The sequence below is a fragment of the Salmo salar genome, chromosome ssa18, assembly GCF_905237065.1.
Source record: "Salmo salar chromosome ssa18, Ssal_v3.1, whole genome shotgun sequence".
In the NCBI taxonomy this organism is placed as follows: Eukaryota; Metazoa; Chordata; class Actinopteri; order Salmoniformes; family Salmonidae; genus Salmo; species Salmo salar.
In genome coordinates, this window is record NC_059459.1 from 11,286,958 (window position 1) to 11,300,456 (window position 13,499).

The 13,499-nt window shown below is 44.7% G+C and overlaps 1 protein-coding gene across 1 annotated transcript in view; it reads left to right on the plus strand.

Moving 5' to 3' along the window:
* The window catches only part of LOC106576760 (thyroid adenoma-associated protein homolog), a 42,979-nt gene that overhangs the window by 17,515 nt on the left and 11,965 nt on the right, over positions 1 to 13,499 (plus strand). The window contains 6 exon segments of the mRNA XM_014154131.2: positions 6,165 to 6,274; positions 11,439 to 11,571; positions 12,424 to 12,546; positions 12,893 to 13,003; positions 13,005 to 13,016; positions 13,182 to 13,273. Of these exon segments, the coding sequence (XP_014009606.2) occupies positions 6,165 to 6,274; positions 11,439 to 11,571; positions 12,424 to 12,546; positions 12,893 to 13,003; positions 13,005 to 13,016; positions 13,182 to 13,273 (581 nt within the window).

Below are 13,499 nucleotides of genomic sequence, written 5' to 3' on the forward strand. Positions count from 1 at the left end.
AGTTTATATTCACACCAAGTCCCTCCCGCTGCCACTCACGCCAACAAAGTTGAGAGATCACGTCTTCCTCTCTGACGTGCGGTTTCAACTCGCTACTTGCATTTGAGGCTTGGTCCAACAGAATCGGTCACATGGACTCCGAAACACATTGAGGCGTTATTTTACTGTTATAGATGAGAGGACAACCTTTCTAATGATAAACTGTTTGTCTCAACCACTCAAATAGTAGCGTCTACTCTGCGCGCTAAAACAAGAGTATTAATGAACATTGATTCTGGAAAATGAATGCTCAGGTTGTGGCCCGCAGCATTGCGATTCCATCTACCGCTAGCAGCATTTTAGCCAAATACTGTTATACTAGTTGTCTAGTATGTGTTTTATAAATGTGCAGTAAGTGTAAAATACATTTATATAAGGATTTGGCACCTCCACATTCTGAGAAAAAATGTATTCATCTTGATTTGTGGACAGGTTAGCATGCTGTTCAAACAGTTGGAGAAAGACAGTCTTGAAGGAGTTCCCACATATGCTGAGCCCTTGTTTGCTGCTTTTCCTTAACTCTGCGGTCCAACTTATCCTAAACCATCTCAATTGGGTTGAGGTCGGGTGATTGTGGGGGCCAGGTCATCTGATTCAGGACTCCACATTGCGTTGTGCATAAGAACAGCCCTTAGCCGTGGTATATTGGCCATATACCACACCCCCTCGTGCCTTATTGCTTAAATATACAGTACGAGTCAAAAGTTTGGTCACAACTACTCATTCAAGGGTTTTTCTTTATTTTTACTATTTTCTACATTGTAGAATAATAGTGAAGACATCAAAACTATGAAATAACACATGGAATCATGTAGTAACCCAAAAAAGAGTTAAACAAGTCAAAATATATTTGAGATTCTTCAAAGTAGCCACCCTTTGCCTTGATGACAACGTTGCACACTCTTGGCATTCTCTCAACCAGCTTCATGAGGTAGTCACCTGGAATGCGTTTCAATTAACAGGTGTGCCTTGTTAACAGTTCATTTGTGGACTTTCTTTCCTTAATGTGTTTGAGCCAATCAGTTGTGTTGTGACAAGGTAGGGGTGGTATACAGAAGATAGCCCTATTTGTTCAAAGACCAAGTCCATATTATGGCAAGAACAGCTCAAATAAGCAAAGAGAAACGGCAGTCCATTATTACTTTAAGACATGAAGGTCATTCGTTATCATTAGTAGGCTTGGTATAGTATCCTTGTATAACCACCCTCAAGCTGTAGGCCTAAGAGCGCGTCCTGTTTAGTCTTAATACCGTGACTTACTTAGGCCTATTTCAATCAATCATTCATTCGTTCATGCCATCACACAGCATAGTAGACATTCATGCTTTGAAATGAAATCAAGCATTTAAGCGAAATTAAATAACAGATTTGAATAATTATCCTAAACAATAAATGAACCGCAAGTCATGCAAATGTGTTTCATGTTAAGAGAGCAAGGCTTGAGGGAGTAGGGAATGTTTTTCCTTAACAAATGAGGATTTCAGAAACAGAACTTCAGTCGGAAACAAGTAAGAAAGGAAATGGCTGAAATGAAGTAGCAGCTTCAGCATGGACAGAGTAATAAACACTAGCTGTGGTGCCTTTTTGTTGCAGTAGGGAGGAGAGGGCGACAACATGTGCCAGTCACACAGGCACTCGCTGTCAAGAACAGGACGACTCTTGGTGGACCAAGATATTTTTAGTCGAGGACAGCCGAGAGAGCGAATATTGCCAATAAGTTTGAAAAAAATCTAGATTTTTTTTTTTGGACATCGCCTAGTTCAATCCAGTTTTCTGTGTTTGTAGAATGGGTCTTGTCTGCGCAGACATAGACCCTGTCTAACCTGCCACAGAGGTTGGCACGCTCAGGCAATACTACTGTGTGTGTGATACATCTTTCTAACACTCGTGTAGTCAACCTCCCCTGGCCTACGGCAGCGCGCTGTTTTGAGTTCTGGTTGCCATGGCGACGTGGCAGATGTTTCTGTGCCTGGTCGGCGCCATAGCAACTTAAACGTTAGTCATAGTGGCTGGCCGATGGTGTTTAATCCTTCATATTCATGGCACTGCCTGGGCTTCAAATGGTAGACAGAGCCAGGAGGACAGTTTCCACCCTGGGAGGCATTCTGGGATATGTCTCCTCCATCTTGGGAGGCCCCCGTAGTCTGTAGAGATGTGTGTTCTGTGAGACGGGAGTAGAATGGGACCCTGGTGGCGATGTGACTGCTCGTCTTTCTGTGTGCTTGGTGCCGGTGTGAATCACAGCTGTACTGTTTGTTTGGTCTGGCCTGGAATAGATGGACAGTTTGGTCTTCAGTGGAGACACAGCCATCAGTGTGGCCTCTCGGGACTGTGACACTTCCCCTCATTCTCTCTTTTAGCATTTTACTATTTCTGATAACATCTGTTATTGTGTGGCTCATGTTTCCCCAAACACCATTTTTATAAGAAACAGGAACAAGGGTAAGGGTGGGAGTATGGATCATTGCTTTCCTGGAAGTGTTGTTGGTGGGATTTTATCCACACTAAAACATTGGTGTGAAGCATTGCATATACTCCATGTGCAGTCATTGAACCGTTTTTTTTTTTTACCCAACCCAGGAATGACAAATCAACCCATCTGACCTCATTGTCCCAAACTGTGATCCTACACCCTGCTGTATAGCAGTGCATTACCAACGTAACCACTGCAGTACCAACCCAATGAGTGTCCCATCAGACCTACTCATTCACAACCCTGAGTCTAGAGTGCAACCTGAGGACAGAGCTGACCTCACTGCAGTAAATTTCTAGTGAAAGCCACTCGGGGAGGGCAGTGACCTAACCGCCGTGCAGTGCTGAGCTGGGCCCTCGCTGTGGCCGAGAGTGGGGCAGCTATTTAAGGTTTAAGGCGTTTGTGTAATCGTTAAATTTCCACAGGGGTTCCTGGTTGGTGGGGGAACTTTAATTTAGATGGGACACTTCCTGTTTGCAACGCTCCCACTTCTCAGAAAAGCTTCCTTGTTTCCCAACGTCCTAATTACACAGAGCCGTGTCAGTGACCCAAAATAGCTGCTCTTCCTCCTGACGACTGGGCATGCTGCCGGGCCTGGACTGGCGGTGGGTATGAGAGCCTTAAGGAGGGAAACGTGTTGCTGATGTGCTACTGTTGTTGATCTGATGCCATTGACTGGAGGGCCCGTGGGGATTATGCAACAGGCTAAGAGAGCAGGGCAATCAAGGAAGTAAGACCATAGAAATACTCAACATTGACATTGGCTGTAGCGCTACACATATTCATACTGAATCGTTCGGTACGGGGACCTCTGTTCTCACTGTGAACCCGAATGAATATATAACACTAGGCCTATGGGCTCTGCCTACGCTGCGTTTGTGTGCTATTGCCTCGTGAGTAAATCTGAGCTGAAAAAAAACCTTCCGTGTGAATTCCGTTGAAACAACTACAGCCTACGCACACAATGTAATCAAAATTCTAATCTTAACTGGCGCATTTCAAACTGTCCTTTTGTGAGACTCAGCCCGGGAACTTGGTAGGTGGCGAGTGGCGGGATCGATTTAAACCATCGTTTAAATCTCCCGTTTGGAAACATTTTGGCTTCACAGTTGATTGCAACTGCGGATGGACAGAGATTGCGGATTAAAAGTTGACAGTATGTTTGCTTAACGAGAATAGCCTCTGCAGAGTGCCGCGTGGAGCTTGTTGTTGGCCTCCGTGTGTGGCAAAGCAAGGTAGAAGATAAAAAAATATATATATATAAAAATAGAAGACTAAAAATTCTGGAATATAATGTTTTATGAGAACTGTAGGCTACAACGAACAAGAGCCAACAGTTAGGCTGCTATTTAAAAATCTGAAAAAAGGTATTGTTATTTAACTGTAGGAGAGGAAGAAAGTGCATGCAGACTCAATTTGGCTAGCTAACGTAGCTAGCTGTTTCAGCCAGCTCGCTTCTCTAGGTTTGATGCAGTCAAGACGGGTGTACTACTACATCATATTGGATGATAAATAACCGAGCTATGACAAGCTCGAAGTTAGTCTACCTGTGCAAGTCGGATCGGTTGCTGCCTCTCCCTCCCTTTTGGCTCCCGTTTCACTCGCTCACAGTACACATACCGCAAGGCAACCTCCCTCGTGCTGTATCGGCTGTGGTTAATCGAATATCTTACAAATGGACTTTTCTGCTGCTTCCCTCAATCTTATCCGACCACGTCCATATGGAACTGGTCGTCCTCGAGCCCGTTCGGAACGGGTCTCTATATTGAAAAAAGTATATGTGCATATTTTTCCCGGTTCAGAAAGCCCCAGGTCCATTTCGGAATGGGTCCACATTTTTAAACCTCTACTTGAGGCCCAACATGAGTCCCTGTCACAACAAACAATGCCAGGAACATTATTCACAATGTCACAGAAACTGGTTTTGGGCCGCAAATAGTATGCTTTTAAATTTGTCTTATTTGCCAAATAAACGAAATATTACAGTAACTGTTGGAATTAAAATTTTCCACTTTACCGTAACCAAACCGCCACCCCAAAACCACAATATGTACCGAACCGTGGGTTTGGCGAACTGCTACACCACATACAATGTTGACCGCAGCACAACTTAAGTCAGGGTCAAGGTTCAGGGAAAGTCCATAGGGGCTGTTGTGTAGATGACCAACACCAAGTCACAGAGCTTCCATCCCAGAGAAAGAGCAGAATTCGTACTATTCATTCCATTAAACTAGGATGTATAATATGTGTGAAACGGAGGACGCATGAAAATTGACCGTGGGAAAAGCGTCCTCCGTTCGCTATTCAAGTGCATACAGATGCCAAGTCTTTTATACCACCTGCCCCTGTTCTGACCGGTGCATGATCAAAACAAATTTCACCCACATCATTTAGTATATGTAAAGAGGAGATTACATTGAGAATAGTCTGATGGGTGAGAATATTAGCACTTGTGAGTGATGCCCAGCGTGTGCCCTGAGCACACCTCTGCAGCGTCGTTGCGTTTTGGTACACCGGAAGTACATTCATTTCCAATGGACAGCTGTGTTTGCCTTGCAGCACTGCGTTGCAGAGGCGGATGCGTTCTGTGTGGTGCACACGTTGGATTTATCAAACGAGTGCTTCAAACTGTATGTGTAGACGGCTTGACAGAAATGGCAGCAGAAGGTGATTGTTGAACTTGTGTTGCACACATCCAGATGCTGCGTACCATTTTTTGCGCAATGACGCTGTTGGTGTGATCGAGGCGTAAGGTAAGAAACCGCATGGATTTTTTTTGGGTGTAGCCCACAGCCGTATGGCATAGCCAGATCAGGGCCTAACATAAGGACAACTCAGTATGCTATTCTGTTCTTCTGAAATGGGCTACATTTTCTTCATATCATAATGTTTATTTAGATTTGCCTAAAATAAAGAATAGATAATTTTGTGATGGTGTAGGCTATATTAAATGGTTTAATTTGACTTATTTTAAATGTAGTTTTCCAAAGGACCCAGAAAGTGCTAGACGTATTCATGCTAAAGGTCAATTGCTGTGAGTACTGGCAGTTATTTGCGTGACAGGTACCGGCTGACAAAATGTCATGACCGTCACAGCCCCCCCCCCCCACCCCTCCCTGTGCCCTCTGTGCCACCCCAGGCTGGCGTAGCGCCTGGGTCCAGCCTGTGGTAGAGATGCCACAGTGTAATGACAGGGCGAGGAGGCCTCAGCCTGCTCCACCCTGCTCTACCTCACCTGGTTTACCCCCACATGTTGACTAACTACAGCAACACGTGTGGGCTGTGTTCATATGCTGTAACGTTATGAGGGTTTAGTTAATTACATGACCACGTCATTTTATGTTGTAGCTAATGACTGACTTATCTGTTTTAATGCTATTGAAATATGTCAATCAAGACCAATTTCTGTATGTTTGTTTACCTAACCACTTGTAAATCATCCAGAGGAATGAACAACTGTCTTATGTTCCCATACGCCACACCCTCTCTTTCTCTCTTCTCATGCCTCTTCCCTTCTACACTCTCTCTACCTCTCTCTGCCTCTCTCTACACCTCTCTCTCTACCTCTCTCTACACCTCTCTCTCTACCTCTCTCTCTACCTCTCTCTACACCTCTCTCTCTCTACCTCTCTATACCGCTCTCCTATCCCAGGTGGAGGGGGTGGGCATGTACTTCCGTCAGCAGCTCCTCCAGTCTCGTCACCGAGGGGCCTTTGAGCTGGCCTACGTGGGCTTTGTACGCCTCACCGACATGCTGTGCAGGTGAGTTAGAGAGACAGATTGTGTGCGCATGCTCTATCTATATCAATGCCAAAGCGCACACTTGGGAGGTGCAGCTGGGGAGGAATGTGCCCTCCTGTTGTGAAAAGGGCTGCTGTTTTTCCAGGGGCAGTGGACCAAGCTGGCCAGATCAAACAATCCACTGTGTAGGATGGGCAGAGGACAAGGCACACACACCACACACACACACACACACACACCCTGCCATATCCCAGAGCCCAGTTGAACATACCACCCCAGAAACAAAACCGAGCTTCAAAAGGTGGGCAGTGAGGCACCCCATAACCAACAACCCCAAAACCCTACTCCGTGTATTTAATCCAGACTACTGTTTCCACCCTAGCGCTCTGGCTCACAACACACACACACACACACACACACACCCTAGTTCCGACACCAACCTACAAGAACATTCCCCTCATCAAATCACTCAGGCATTTAGATGTATTTATTCAGCATATACGCTTCGCTTTTGAAAGGGCAAGATGTTCTCCAAAGCTTTTCAGGTTCAGTGCTTCGATCTATGGCACAAAATCAATCCGATAGGAGATCTGGTCTGGGAGCAGTTTTTAAACGAATAGAGCTGGGACGATAAACTTCAAATGACCGACACTGACATTGCCTTCCTCTTTCCGAAGCATCTTGCTTACGTCTGTAATTTCCAGTGATTTAGCTACACAACGGTCCTGTAGATTGTTCTAAAACCATAATTTGGTCAACAGTAATAGACTATACCTTGTTCATTCCTTCCATGAAAGTATCTGCCTGTCCCCGTTTTGCTTTCGGCTGCTGATTCATTCTCTTGCTGCAGGTGATTCTCTGATCCACCTCTACGCAGTCGACACCATTCTGTATACATCTGGCCCTTCTTTGGACACTGTTAACAAACCTCCAAACGAGCTTCAACGCCATACAACTCTCCTTCCGTGGCCTCCAACTGCTCTTAAACGCTAGTAAAACTAAGTGCATGCTTTTCAACCATTCGCTGCCCGCATCCTCCCGTCTGACTAGTATCACTACTCTGGACGGTTCTGACTTAGAATATGTGGACAACTACAAATACCTAGGTGTCTGGCTAGACTATAAACTCTCCTTCCAGACTCATATTAAACATCTCCAATCCAAATTTAAATCTAGAATCGGCTTCCTATTTCGCAACAAAGCCTCCTTCACTCATGTCGCCAAACATACCCTCCTAAACTGACCATCCTACCGATCCTCGACTTTGGCGACGTCATTTACAAAATAGCTTCAAACACTCTACTCAGCAAATTGGATGCAGTCTATCACAGTGCCATCCGTTTTGTCACCATAGCCCCATACACCACCCACCACTGCGACCTTTATGCTCTCGCTCGCTACATATTCGTCGCCAGACCCACTGGCTCCAGGTCATCTACAAGTATTTGCTAGGTAAAGCTCCGCCTTATCTCAGCTCACTGGTAACCATAACAACACCCACCCGTAGCACGTGCTCCAGTAGGTATATCTCACTGGTCATCCCCAAAGCCAACACCTCCTTTGGCCGCCTTTCCTTTCAGTTCTCTGCTGCCAATGACTGGAACGAATTGCAAAAATCGCTGAAGTTGGGGACTTATCCCTCACTAACTTTAAACATCAGCTATCTGAGCAGCTAACCGATCGCTGCAGCTGTACACAGCCCATCTGTAAATAGCCCACCCAATCTACCTACCTCATCCCCATATTGATTTGATTTACTTTTTGTACACCAGTATTTCTACTTGCACATCATCATCTGCACATCTATCACTCCAGTGTTAATTTGGTAAATTGTAATTACTTCGCTACTATGGTCTATTTATTGCCTTACCTCCTCACGCCATTTGCACACACTGTATATAGACTTTTTAAAATGTTATATTATTGACTGTATGTTTGTTCATTCCATGCTTTCTTGGCCAGGACGCAGTTGTAAATGAGAACTTATTCTCAACTGGCCTACCTGGTTAAATAAAGGTGGAGTAAAAAGAAAGAAAAATCCCTCTCCTCACTGTGCGCACGGAGGAGGGAGAGATGCGTTCTGAGAAGCAGAAGCATATTGTTTAAAATGCTAAAAAGACCGTTTTCAAAGCAACTACTACTCTAGTTACAGAAGAGTCGCACACTGTCTGTGAGTATGTCATGCGTTTCTCACCTCTTAATATTGAGTTCATGGCACCACTTAACAACCAGACTAGGCTGTAGTAAGTATGGTTTCGATGCGCCCGCGGAGCCCAGCGGAGCGCGCCATTTGCTGTGAATAGGCCTACATCAAGTAGCCTTGGCCAAGCGCTGGGAAGTTTTTGTAGGACATTGGCCTACGTTTACTGATCGATTTAATCAATTAGCCTACATGGCTAGCAACAATGTATTTAGCGTTTGAAATCTAGTGAATTGTTTTGAGTTCGCACTTCCTCAGGTGGTGAATAATATAGCCTATACCCAGTGGTCTCCCAACAGGTCGATCACTAGCTACGACTAGCTCGCAGCCCACCTGAGTAGCTCGGAAAACATGATTTATTTCCCGTGTTCCACCGCAAACTGTCATGAACAAATATAAGTATCAGAGCGCTTAAGCTCCCGCCTACTATCCAATCAAATCCACGTTGCCATTATCGCACCCCTAGTTAAGCACAATTGGATTAAAAAGTAAAACATCTGGCAATTAATTTCTAGCAATGTTTCCCTTGTATGTCTGTGTCGAGTTTGTCTATCATTTACTTTGTGTAGGCTGTTAGCGATAATGATAACTGTCTTCAGGGTAGACAGACTTTCCCCAAAACCTTCTCAATTTAAATGTCAACTGCAAAGTACCTGGCAGAATAATATCATGTTTGTTTGTATCAGTCGGGTGGGCTTTTGTTTGCGAACTCTTGCAAAATGCACAATTTAAAGGTTTATTTTTTTATTTTTCTATTTTTCCCTCAAATTGTCTTCTGATGTTATTTAAGCATTGACATGGGCTTAGAAATGGAATTGTTCCTCTATAAATAATTGTCATGTTTAGAGTGATAAACGAAAACATCCAAAACCAGGAGAAATACAACCGAGAAAACGTAATCTCGGGAAATACAAAGAGTGCCTATTTGAAAGCTAGGGAAAAATGAATAAGTAGCTTAGGGCATGTTTCCTCATTTAAAAGTAGCTCTCTAGCTAGGAAAGGTTGGAGACCCCTGCTATAGGCCAGTATGCACAAAGATGTCGGCAAATTCTCTGACGAGTCGAGGCTAAATCGTGTCATTCTGGATACTGTTTTGACAGGTGGAGCATCAAAATATCAATCATGCATTCCCTGGATGTGTTGGATGCAATAGCTTACTTTTTGAATCATAGGCTACCATTTGAATTGTGTAACTTGTCACTGGAAACATGTCTAGAGCCCTGCCGCAAATATTAACTGTCTGTTAACCTCTCTTGGGTATGTGGGACGTGACCGTCCCACCTGCCGTACACACTATCAACAGCCAGTGAAATAGCAGGGCGGCAAATTCAAAACAACAAAAATCTCATAATTCAAAGTTCTCAAACACACAAGTATTATACACCATTTTAAAGATAAGATCCTCCTTAATCCAACCATATTGTCTGGTTTCAAAAAGGCTTTACGGCGAAAGCATAAAATTAGATTATGTTAGGACAGCGCCTAAACAAGAAAAACCACACAGCCATTTTCCAAGCAAGGAGAGGTGTCACAAAAAACAGAAATACAGCTAAAATGAATCACTAACCTTTGATCTTCATCAGATGACACTCCCAGGACTCAATGTTACAAAATACATGTATGTTTTGTTCGATAAAGTTCATATTTATATCCATAAACCCCATTTTACATTGGCGCATGATGTTAAGAAAATGTATTCCCACCAAAACCACCGGTGAATGAGCACATCAATTTACAAAAATACTCATCATAAACATTGATAAAATTTACAACAGTTATTGAAAGAATTATAGATATACTTCTCCTTAATGCAACCGCTTTGTCAGATTTTAAAATAGCTTTACGGCGAAAGCACATTGTTCAATATTCTGAGTACAGAGCTCAGCCATCAAAGCAAGCTATACAGTTATCCGCCAAGTTCTGGAGTCAACTAAACTCAGAATTAGTATTATAAATCTTCCCTTACCTTTGCTGATCTTCGTCGGAATGCACTCCCAGGACTCCCACTTCCACAAGAAATGTTCTTTTTATTCGAAAGACTCCATATTTCTGTCCAAATACCTCCTTTTGTTCGCGCGTTCAGATCACTAATCCAAAGGCATAACGCGTGAGCGTAAAACCAGAGACGAAAAGTCAAATAGTTCCATTACAGTACGTAGAAACATGTCAAACGATGTTTACAATCAATCCTTAGGGTCTTTTTAACATAAAACGTCAATAATATTCCAACCGGACAATAGCGTATTCATTAGAGGAAAAAGAAGGAGCGGCGGGCCAGCGTGCCCGCGCAGTAAACAACTCACTAGTCCCAGGCAGTCCACTGATTGACTGAGCTCCTATTCTCTGCCCAGTAACAGTAGACGGATGAAACAAGTTTCTAAAGACTGTTGACAGCCAATGGAAGCCTTAGGAAGTGCAAAATGACCCCACAGACACTGTAGTTTCGATAGGGATTAGATAGAAAAACTACAAGTCACTTCCTGGTTGGATTTTTCTCTCAGGTTTTTGCCTGCCATATGAGTTCTGTTTTACTCACAGACATCATTCAAACAGTTTTAGAAACTTCAGAGTGTTTTCTATCCAAATCTACTAATAATATGCATATCCTACCTTCTGGGCCCGAGAAGCAGGCAGTTCAATTTGGGCACGTTATTCTTCTGAATTTCTGAATACTGCCCCCTACCCTAGAGAAGTTAAACGTTTTTTGTTGTTGTTGTGTTTTGTTATCATACAAAATAATGACATTTATCGCGATATGACTTCATGTTTGGTCTGCTAAACTTTTCTGTAACAGCAATACACTCTGTTGTCAGAGAGAGTTACATGACTAAACAACCGCAACGTAGTCGCTGTTAGGAATTTATTGAAGCAATGTTTTTGAGTGAGTATTATACAGCTTAATGCCACATTCAGGATATTTGCAAAATATTATGTCCGTTCAGCCGTGGCTAATTAAGAGCCTCTAATGAGTTTTTTTTTTTTTAGGAGTGGAAGCAGAACCCTGCAGCAGCTGCCTGGTCGCTGGCTCACGGAGGTCCTACAGGAGGTCAAGTCCAGCGACCCCTCCTCCAAACTGTGTGCCACGCGACGCAGCGCAGGCATCCCATTCTACATCCAGGTGTGGGTTTATGTATGGAAAGGAAATTATTGGCATGCCTCTAAAGCACTCATGCCGCTAAAGCAGTTACCTCTCTGTCTCTCTCTCTGTCTGTTTGTCTGTCTGTCATTATCACATATTAGAGGCGGGAGAGGGCAACTTTAGGGAGAGCGGTGGTTGGGACGGAGGGAATGAGATTGCGGGAGAGGAAGGGAGAGAGAAAAGATTAAGTAGGTACTGTGAGGTAGCTAGAGAAGAGAGCGATATTAGGAGAGGGTAAAGAGAGGAGGCTGATCTCTGCACCTTGGCAGGCTTGTGCATTCCATTCCTGCGGTGAAATCCGGAAAGGGCTGGCCGGTGTGCTGCTGGTCCTGCTGGCTTGGGACAGACGTCACAGGAACCAGCCCAGACCCTCTGCCCCCAGGCCAGAGACACAGCTGTCTCTCATCAGCACCCACAGCCGGCCAGCACGCGGATGACGTCACCACGCCAGAGGTGTTTGTACAAAGGCTTGTGTTACTTAATGACAGTCTAGTGGCAGTGGTCCCAATTCTGATCCTTTGCCTAATTTAAGGGTAAAAGAGCAGATCTGTTGGTCAAAAGACCAATTAGTGCTACAAAAGTTCAGAATTGGGCTGCCTGTGTAAACTCAGCCCAAGTGACTTATTTTTCTTGTCTCTTTTCCCTCTTCTGCACCGATGGCAACATAGTGGAGATCTGTCAGAGGGCTGCTATTCCATGAACCAGTTACTTACTGATTAGTGCCGCTGCTGAAGGAAAGGATGCTTTTAGAGTCCAGACTATTGGCATGCAGGCTGACGCACCATCTGTGGCCTGTCTGACCTCATTGTGTCGGTCTTGTCTCCTGTCCAGGCCCTGTTGTCATCCGAGCCCAAGTCGTCCAGCTGCAGCCTGCTGAAGATGACCATGAGAGAGCTGACCGCCCTGGCCATGCCCTCTCCTGACGGAGCCACTGACCAGACCACTGTCCCTCAGGTACTGAACACTACTACTGAACACAGTTTGTCACCTGAGGCAACAATTACTGGAGGGATCACACGTTACAATGGGCGGGGGAAGTGGTTGTAACTGAGTTCGGCTCTACCTGAGCTTGTCGAATTTGGAATCCTCCCTGGGTGACATTTGAACCGTTTTGAGATTCTGGGCCTAGGGCTCCCTCGGTACAGTAACTATAGGCTAAGTGCCTGAGCTGTAACACAAGGGTTGTGGGTTTCGATTCCCCCTGGGGCCACCCACACGAAAAATGTATGTAATATATATTATAGCGGTTACATGTATGATTGCATGTGCTGTATAGTGACGTCCCTGTTTGTCTCTCTAGGTTCATGCTCTCAACATCCTGAGGGCTCTGTACAGAGACACCCGTCTGGGGGAGAACATCATTCCCTTCGTCTCTGAGGGAATGCAGGCTGCTGTCTTGGGCTTCACCTCCCCCCGTCTGGGCTGTGAGTCCTCCCCCCCCCCTTTCTCTCCACTCGTCTGAATCTGTCCAAGACGATACCACCCACTCCTCTTCGTCATCCCTCTGGCTCTTTGTTCGTCCGACTGTCCTGCAAGATGATAGTGTTATGAATGTTATCTCTCCTCTTCCTCTTCTCTCTCCGTCTCAGGTGAGGAACTCCTCCACCCTACTCTTCAGCACTCTGATCACGAGGATCTTTGGAGTGAAGAAAGGGAAGGACGAGCACTCCAAAGAGAACAGGTCTGGACCCCTCCCGAGTCTCCTAGACAACATTTCTGACTGCCATAGTAAAGCAGCAGTATCCCACAGCTACTTGCTCACCCTCAGTCCTTCTCTATTGGACCTTAGCTAACGTATTTCAGTGCAAATCTCCCATTGGCAATTATGCACGGTTTATACACAAAAGCCAAAGGGTATGTGAGTTATGATTTGACCTTTGATCTCTACCGGTATGTTGTGCTCTGCC